Consider the following 9,974-nt stretch of genomic DNA (forward strand, 5'->3'; position numbering starts at 1 on the left):
AGCTGGTACAATTGCAATATTTAAAAGGCATCTGGATGGGTATATGGATAGGAAGGGCTTGGAAGGATATGGGTCACGTGCTGGCAGGTGGCACTAGATTGGGTTGGGATATCTGGTTGGCATGGACAGGTTGGACTGGAGGGTCTGTTTCCACGCTGTACATCTCTATGACTCTATGATTCTAAAGTCGCCTGTACACAATTAACAGTTCAATGCAGCAGAGAATGGGGTTTAAATCCCCTAAAGCAGCATTCACACTACTGAATCACATTAACACTCAGGAAAAAAATCAAGAGGCATTACTTGTAGAAGCATGCTGTTCTGAGAAGATGGCTGGTTTCCAAAGATCCTGCAAAATGTAGTCTCAGAAAAGGAAGGTCACCATTGGTACATGAGCTTGCAGTCATCGAGGCAGTCCATGGAGAGGCTTTTGAAGAAGTCCCAAGGCTAAAACAATGCAAGTGCATAATCATAATCCCTCGTGAATCTTGAACAAGATTTGCTGACTCAGAGTACCACTAACATCTGAGAGGAGATTGCGCAGAAATCAACAAGATCTGTCTATTCACATTGCCACTGATGTGTTCTGCTGGGTGTTTGACTACTGTTGATCTGTTACTTATTTTTGCCTCATATTAAGTTTAGGATGTTAGAATACAATCCATAGCAATATTTTCATAGCCTAAGCCTACTTTTGTTAATAATCTTTGCACGTTTGTTGCAGTAACTGTTATTTATAACAAGAACAAAATGCTGCAGGTGCTAGAAATCTGAAACAAACAGTCCATGCTAGAGAAACTCAACAGGTCTGGCTGCATCTGTGAAGAAAGAAACAAAGTTAATATTTCAAGTCCAGTATGACTAAGTTTTAAACATGTGTCATACCGGACTCAAAATGTTAACTCGGATTCTCCCTCTACAGACGCTGCTGTAGAATTTCTCCAGCATTCTGTGTGCTTATTAGTAATAAACTAGTTACTCTGTTGATGAGTGAAACCTGGCTGAATTGTTTCTAATGTTAAATCAGATTCAGTATAAAACCTAACCTTGAACATATTACCACTCTGACTAAATTTAATTTTTTTTAAAATGACCAATGAAAGACTGGGTCTAGAAAGGAACCAGCCTTGGTCATAACACAGTGTTCAAGTTGGGCATATATTTAAACTGTAGTATACAATTGAAAGCTCTGTAATGCTAACATCTTATAATAGTCTTGCTGTCCAATAACAACCATATGTTCATATATGTGTTTCGCCCTATTATAGGAAAGATGTGGATGCTTTGGAGAGGGTTCAGAGGAGATTTACCAGGATGCTGCCTGGAATGGAGGACTTATCTTACGAAGAGAGGTTGACTTGAGCTCGGACTTTTTTCATTGGAAAAAAGGAACAGAGGGACCTAATTGAGGTGTACAAGATAATGAGAGGCATAGATAGAGTTGATAGCCAGAGACTTTTTCTCAGGGCAGAAATTGTTAACACGAGGGGTCATAGTTTTAAGCTGTTTGGCGGAAAGTATAGAGGTGGATGTCAGAGGCAGTTTCTTTACGCAGAGAGTTGAGAGAGCATGGAATGCGTTGCCAGCAGCAGTTGTGGAAGCGAGGTCATTGGGGATATTTAAGAGACTGTTGGACATGCATATGGTCACAGAAATTTGAGGGTTCGTACATTACGTTTACCTTACATGAGGATCAATGGTCAGCACAACTTCGTGGGCTGAAGGGGCTGTTCTGTGCTGTACTGTTCTATGTTCATGACTTTCATAACCTTGGGACATGCCAAGGTGCTTAAGCTTGAAATAAACTCACTGTTCTCAGGTAGAATAATGTTGCAACAAATTTGATTACATCAATGAACAGCATGAGATAAATGGCATGTTAATAATTTCTGCTAATTTTTGTTGAGGGATTTTTTTTCTGGAACACTAGAAAACCTCCCCCGCTCTTCCATGAAAAGTGCCACTGAATCTGGCATGTTAGCCTCAGAGCGCAAACTGGGTGTCAATTTAATCCTTATCCAAATGGCAACAACTTTGTTCGTGCAGTGCGAGTGTACCAGCCCAGATTATATTGCGTGTCTTCTGTCACTGTAGCCTGCAAGTCCAATGCCTCACTAGCTCCCGAAGCCCTGAACAAGCCAGTACAGCACTGAACTGATTTTACCCTCTCACTAACACATTTACAAGCAGTAATATCTCTGTGGTATCTGACAAAGAGTACACTGGTGAGGAGCATCAAGTACTGTAGCCAGAAGCCGACAGAGAAACAGATGGTCAGAGGATCACATGCTGCCTTTTCATCCCCCTTAACCCTTTGAAAATGTAGTCGCATTATTGTATTGGAATACTGCGAGATCACTGTTTCATTCTGAGTTAGTGAATCTGTCCTTTGGTCATTTATCAGTTTAAACACACTGTTAGCACAGCTTTCTGAGATTTCCGAAGTTGCCTTCCAGTTGGAAACTTGCATGGAATAGTGACATTACAATGGGACTGGTAAAAGCCTCAAGCTTTACAGATGTGTTTGAGGCCTTCGTGCACATTCTTGGTACAAAGTCATTGTTGCAACTGCTCCATTAACTGAAAAACTCAAATCAAACTTTTCCAGCCAGTTGGCTTTGCGATAACAATCGCTCAGAGCAGATTAAAACTACTTTCTATGGACTTAATTTCATCTGTTTGATGATTGCCAACTGTCACTATTTTTGTCAGCAGCAAATGTGCACCAGCTTCCTCCCAGTCAGTATTCTGATCTCACTCACTGGCATTTGCAGCTTCTTAGAAAAGAACACAAGAACATAGAGCCTGCTCCACCATTTGATATCATCATGATGGATTTCATATCTTGGCCTCAACTCCAATTTCCCCCCCACTCTCAATAGCCCTCCAACCCATTACAAATCTCCTTAAATTTATTCAATATTCCAGCATCCACCACACTCTCGGGTTGTGAATTCCACAGATTTACAACCATTTGAAAGAAGTAATTTCTCCTCATCTGCTTTAAATATGGTATCTGTTTTATCCTGAAACTATGACCTCCCATTCTAGATTGCCCCACACGAGGAAACATCCTTTCTACATCTACTTTATCAATCCCTTTATTTTCTTATATACTTCAATTAGATCTCCCCTCATCCTTCTGAGCTCCAAGTAAGGTACAGGTCTAATTACTCAATTTCACTTCTATGCTATACCCGCATACCAGTTTTCTGTTTTCTCACAACAACAGTCAGATTCCACTGCACTGAGACATGCTGAAGTTTCTCTCCATCTAGATACTAAGTTTCCTTTCTATTCCTCTAAACAAGATGGATAACCCCACACTTCATAACAAGAGGAATTGAGTATAGAAGCAAAGAGGTGCTTCTGCAGCTGTACAGGGCCCTGGTGAGACCACACCTGGAGTACTGTGTGCAGCTCTGGTCTCCAAATTTGAGAAAAGACATTCTGGCTATTGAGGGAGTGCAGCGTAGGTTCACGAGGTCAATTCCTGGAATGGCAGGATTACCTTACACTGAAAGACCTGTGTGGAATGCTCTGCCCCAGAGGGCAGTGGAGGTCCACTCTCTGGATTCATTTAAGAAAGAGTTGGATAGAGCTCTCAAAGATAGTGGAATCAAGGGTTATGGAGATAAGGCAGGAACAGGATACTGATTAGGAATGATCAGCCATGATTATATTGAATGGCGGTGCAGGCTCGAAGGCCTAATGGCCTACTCCTGTACCTATTGTCTATTGTCTTATCCACATTAAATTTCATCTACCAAATTTTGGCCCATTGACCTAATCTCTCTGTATTCATTATAAATTTCTTAACTGCAACTTACTTTCCCACCTATTTTGTGTCATCTGCAAATTTAGCTACAGTAGTACTTTCTATCCCCACATCCAAGTCATTAATATGGATTGTAAACAGTTGGGAAGCAAACACCAAAGCCTGTGCTACCCCACCAATTACATCTTTCCAGAAAAAGACCTGTTAATCCTGATTCTCTGCTTTCTTTTGGTTGTTCAGTTCTCTACACAAGCAAATAAATTACCCCAATCCTACGCAGTCATAATTTGTGTGTTAACGTTTTGTGTAGCATGTTATCATATACCTTCTGGAAGGTTTGATACCCTACATTTACAGGATCCCCATTATCCACATTGTTTGTTATAATGGTAGGACAGATATCAAACGACGAGGCAGAATACAGGAAGGAGGTAAAGGGCTTGGTGACGTGGTGCAATAACAACCTCTCTCTCAACATTGGCGAAACTAAAGAACTGATCACTGACTTCAAAAAGAAAGGAGGAGCCCCCATCTATGTCACTGGAGCTGAGATGGAGACGGTTGGGAACACCAAGTTCCGACGAATGATGATAACCAACAACCTGACCCACAAAATGTGTCAGCCAAGAAGGCATAACATGCCTCTTGTTCCTCAGGCAGCTCAAGAAATTTGGCATGTCCATAAGGACCCTCACCAATTTTTATAGATGCACCGTTGACAGCATACTGGTATGGCAACTACTCTGCCCAGGAACATAAGGAACTACAGGAGATTTTGTGCACAGCCCAGACCTTCACGGAAGCCAACCTTCCATCCATAGACTCCATTTACACGGCTCACTGCCACCGAAAGGCTGCCAACATCAAAGACCCATCCCACCCTGGCAATGCCCTCTACAACCTCTTTCATTAGGCAGAAGATACAGAATCTTGAACATACACACACGAACAGCTTATTCGCTACTGTTATTAGACTGATGAATGGACTTTCTAACTTCAAATATTACCGATCTTGTTAATGTTGATCTTGCCTAGCACACGACCTGTGCAAAGTAACCTGTATGCCTCGATCCAATTTTTTTCATTCTACGATCTCCACGCCCTTGCTTACTATGATCTGCCTGAACTGCTTGTAAACAAAGCTTTTGACTGTACTTAGGTATACATGACAATAAATCAAATCAAATCTTCAAAGAACTTGAGCAAATTTGTCAAACTATTACTTAGCTTTCACAAAACCATGTTGATTCTGATGGATTTTATTTTGACTTCCCAAACATCCTGTTATTACTTCCTCAATGATGGATGCTAACAATTTCCCAACAATGTTAAGCTAACTGGTCTGTAGTGTCTTGCTTCCAACCTCCCTCCCTTTTTGAATAAGGGTGTTACATAGCATTTTGCCAGCATTCAGGGAATTTTGAAATATTATAATCAATGGATCCACTATCTCTGCTGCCATTTCCTTTAAGATCCTAGGATGTAGGCCATCAGGCCCTGGGGGTTTGTCTGCCTTTAATCTCAATAGTTTGTTCAGTACTTCTTCCCAAGTGATGATGATTCTTCCAAGTTCCTCCCTTTCTATAACCTTTGCATTTCCTGTTACTACTGTGAACATATTAGTATTCTCCACTGAAACAGAAACAAAATATTAATTTAGTGACTCCGCCATTTCTAGTACCCATGATTAACTCTTCAGTCTCATCCTCCATGGGACCTACATTCACTTTTGCAACTGCCTTCTGTTCTATATACGTATTGAAACTACTGCTATCAATTTTTATGTTTTGCACTAGTTTGCTTTCATAATTAACTTTTCCTCTTTTTAAGTGACATTTTTATTAACTACTTATTGATGTTTAAACGTTTTCCAATCTTCTAGCCTGTCATTCATCCTTACAACATGGCATGCCTTAGCTTTTGTCTTTATATTAAAACTAAATTCCTTGCTCAGCCATGGACATTTTCTCCCCCCTTACAATCTGTCTTCCTTTTTTTGAATATATTTTAATTGGGAGAACTTGAGTATCTCCTTAAACATCCTCATTAACTGTCCTACCTTTTAGTCTTCCTACTCAATACATTAGGGTCAGATCTGTCCTCATGGCTTATGCAATTATTTTTGTTTAACCGCAGATTATTGTTGAGGCACACCAGTTTCTCGCTTGAAATTCTATCATACAATGATCATTCTTCCCTAGAGAACCCTTTACTACAAGATTAATTAATCCCACCATGTTTCCTAGCTTCAGGTGCACAACTGAGTGGGTTTACAGAGACAAGGTACAGATCTCAAATTGTTCAGGTTTCAACCTGATAACATGAGGTCAGTTTGACTCCTCCCTTCCCAATTCGCAACATAACTGAAAATTAGGGCTTCATACGTGCTTGCCAATTTTTTGCACCTCCCTCATAAATTATAATGCCACAATGTTTATAAAAATCACCTGTGAACCTCTAATGGCAAAATTACATCTTCCTATCAGATTAATGATACCAGTCTAATAATCAATCAAGACGGATAAAGTCTGTGACTTAGTTTAATTAAAACAGCAAAACACAGAAGTTAAAAACTGGCAGAGCAACTAGTTTCTACGTGTGCAGCTTGTAACCACAGCCAGATTGACTGGTAGATTAACTTGCATATTGTACACCCTTAGCACATAGTGTCCTTCAAGGTGAAGTTTCCTAAAGACAAGTACACACACAACTCTCAACAGTAGAAGTGGTGACAGGAAGGTTTAAAGTATAGCACTGAGAATTTTGTACAGAAGTTGCCAATCTAAATTCGATAACAATGCAAATGTAAAAACAAAAAAAAACACTTTAAAGTGGGATCTGAATTATTTCTTCATGGCCTGGTGCAATTATTGCAAATTTTAATCACACTTCCTTAGCCCATTTTTTCAAAGATTAAACTCAGCAGTAACTAGCAATAAATGAACTATAGCCTATAGCATCTTCCTTATTAATAATTTTTCATGCAAATTAGAAAATCTGCTTTTTTTAAGCTCGCGGTCATTTAGTGAGAACGTACTTTCTCCTGCTGCTCCACAGTGAGTTTGTGATTCGCTTTTTTCCACCTCCTGGCATCCAGCTCTACTAATTTCTTTTTTTTGATCTCTTCCTCTGCTACCTGCTGAAGTCGGTGGTTCTCATTTCTGACTGCAGAAATTTCTTGCTGAAGGTTTTGCGTGTCTAGATGCTCCTTTTCAGACTGTACTCGAAGGAGTTCAATCTCATCAACCAGCTGGCTATAATTTCTGTTTATCTGTTCTCTTTCCACAATTCTTGCTTCCTCTTGACTGTTGTACTCATCCTTGCAAAAAAGGAAAATAGTTTTTGTTCATACATTTGATTTTAAAAACACCAGAGAAATCTTTTGAAAATCTAACTGCAGTTACGTTTGAAAGATTGTACAGGAACATAGGAACAAGAGTAGGCTATTCAGTCCTTGAGATTGTTGCACCATTCAATAGGACCATGACTGTTTTGTGGCCTGACTCCATATACCTGCGTTTAACAAAAATGTATCCAACTCAAGATTTTAAAACAACTGAACCTGCATCCACTGCTGTTTGTGGAAGAGAGTTCCAAACACCTAACACCCTTTGTATAAGACAGATTGAACAACCTAACAAAACCCATACTTCACAGATACCAGTTAAAAGGAAAACTAACATTGATCGATAGAATTAGAAATAATAATTAATCAATGTTACTTGCCGTTCACATTAATATAGAACTTTTTACTTAAATTTATTGTGGCTGCCACTACACACTGAGGGACCAAACTGTGCTTACTGTATGCCACAGAAACTTAGCTATACATAACTGTTATTAAACTCGCATCTTCTATAAACTGTTTTGAATTAACCAGGGTCCATCCTGAATAGAAAGTGAAACTCATGGAATAGTTAAATATCATTTTTGAGGTCTTCATATAATTTGGACTAGGTCATATTAATTTAATGTAAGCTGCATGACTAAATATATACTGCATTGGTCTGTATCTTTGTAACTGCAGGAAGAGGAAATTAAGGAAAACCAAGTTCAAATTCTTTTCTCAGGAGTTGAAGTGGATTGGATGGAGAACACTTTGTGCATGATCCACTGAACAACTGAACTTGATTGCTAATGTGTGACCTTTCTCATGGTACATCATCAAATCACTTTTTCCATAGCACCTCACATATGAATTTAAATTTCCAAGGCTTCGCCAAAGGGATTTTCAAACAAAACCTGATAATGATTCATCTAGAGATATCAGGAAATGGAACCAAAAGTTTGGTCAAGAGTCGGTTTTAGAATATGAATTCCTCCACTGTGGAAACAGGCCCTTCAGCCTAACAAGTCCACACTGGCCGTCCAAAGACTAACCCACCCAGATCCATTCCCGTACCCTATATTTACCTCTGACTAATGCACCCAATCTACACATCCTTGAACACTGTGGGCAATTTAGCATGGCCAATCCACCTAACCTGCACAGGTTTGGATTTAAGGAGAGTCTAATGGGACGTTTAGAAAGGGAACTCCAAAATTTACAGCCTTATGCCTAGGCTGTTGAATGTACAGCCAACAATGGTGGAGTGATGAAAATTACAGGCTGCAGGAAAAGCTAGAAAATAAGAGCTCAGAGGGTCGTGTGGCTGGCGGAAGTTACAGAGATTGGGACAGGCTGAAAGAACTTAAACAAAGAAACTTATAATCAAAGGAAATTTCCAAACTGGGAGTCAACATAGATCAGTATGCACAGAGGTAAACAGAATTTGCTGTAAATTAGGACACAGACAGAGATTTAGAGATGAGCTCAAATTTACTGAGGGTGTTACACAGGAGACTGTCCAGGAGAGCATTAGAATAGTCAAACTGGGTGGTAACAAAGCCCTAGATGAGGGTTTCAACTGATGTCTTGAGGCCAGGGTGCACATGATGAAAGTAGATAGCTTTGGTGATGGTAAGATTATAGGGTTGAAAGCAAAGCTGAAGGATCGAGTAGCACTTCAATGTTGCAAACAATTTAGTCCAGAATAAATGTATAGAATAGAATTTACACCCTTCTGTAAATTGGAGTTCTGTGTCCCAGTTTGCAGCAAATCCTGCACATCTGTGTTTCAACTACTGGTCGCGTTCTATGTTCGATTTGATACACATTCAGCTAAAAGCAGTCATTGCATTTTTGCTCCAAATTCTGGATGACATGGTAATAGTGTCCACTGGAAAATTAATATGTTGTGATTCCAATTAATTTGTTCTAACTTCTAATAACTGCCTTGGAGGAGAATTGATGAGTTAATGCTGATAGCTGATTACCTAGTTGCCTTCTTGTCTGTGGGCCCAAAGCCAAAAAATTAAAAGGACCGTTTCCCAACAGGATGTGTAAGGTGTGCACCACCACTAGACTCTACAGCAGATTTGCTGCTGTGAGACCAAGGACCAATCTCACCTCATCAGTATTTCAAGTCCTTGCCATATGTACCAGGAGAACACAATTCACAATAGTGGACTATTGTCTGTTGTTAAAGATTATACTTAAAAACGTATCAGCATTTTGGACCTCACAATGGCTTCCAGAAGAAATGCTGGATGAGTTCTGAAGAGACATACTGGACTCGAAATACTAACTTGGTTTCTCTCTCCACAGATGCTGCTTGACCAGCTGGGTTTCTCCAGTATTTCTGTGTTAATCATTGAGTAGAAGGTCCTGTACTGAGGAACAGTCCTATGGCACATACCTTATAAATCCTCAAGAGTTTAGTGGCATTACTCCCATTTCTTAGTCCCAGAATTGACTCACATTGACAATATCTACTTGTATGTTGCTATAATCTAGGTGATGTAATACTTCTCTACTGACATAGAAACTGGACAGCCTGTCTTTCAGACAAGCACTCATTATGCTTCTCCATTTCTTTAGTAAGTAGACTGTCCATAGATCAGTGAGGTAAAACCCAGTGAAGATGGTGTGGTGTAGAAGCATGCAGAGCATAAGAGGTACAGTTAGTAAGTTTGCAGATGACACCAAAATTGGAAGTGTAGTGGACAGCGAAGAGGGTTACCTCAGATTACAACAGGATCTGGACCAGATGGGCCAATGGGCTGAGAAGTGGCAGATGGAGTTTAATTCAGAAAAATGCGAGGTGCTGCATTTTGGGAAAGCAAATCTTAGCAGGACTTATACACTTAATGGTAA

General features: G+C 39.8%; 1 protein-coding gene across 4 annotated transcripts in view; it reads right to left on the reverse strand.

The window, feature by feature from the left end:
• Window positions 1-9,974, reverse strand: part of LOC122549185 (cancer-associated gene 1 protein homolog) — an 87,499-nt gene that overhangs the window by 51,072 nt on the left and 26,453 nt on the right. For all 4 annotated transcript variants that reach the window (XM_043688569.1, XM_043688572.1, XM_043688570.1 and 1 more), the window contains exon 5: window positions 6,816-7,097. In XM_043688569.1, coding sequence (XP_043544504.1) covers window positions 6,816-7,097 — 282 coding nt within the window. The remainder of the gene's footprint in view (window positions 1-6,815; window positions 7,098-9,974) is intronic.

Source organism: Chiloscyllium plagiosum, chromosome 4 (genome assembly GCF_004010195.1).
Source record: "Chiloscyllium plagiosum isolate BGI_BamShark_2017 chromosome 4, ASM401019v2, whole genome shotgun sequence".
NCBI classification, from domain to species: Eukaryota; Metazoa; Chordata; class Chondrichthyes; order Orectolobiformes; family Hemiscylliidae; genus Chiloscyllium; species Chiloscyllium plagiosum.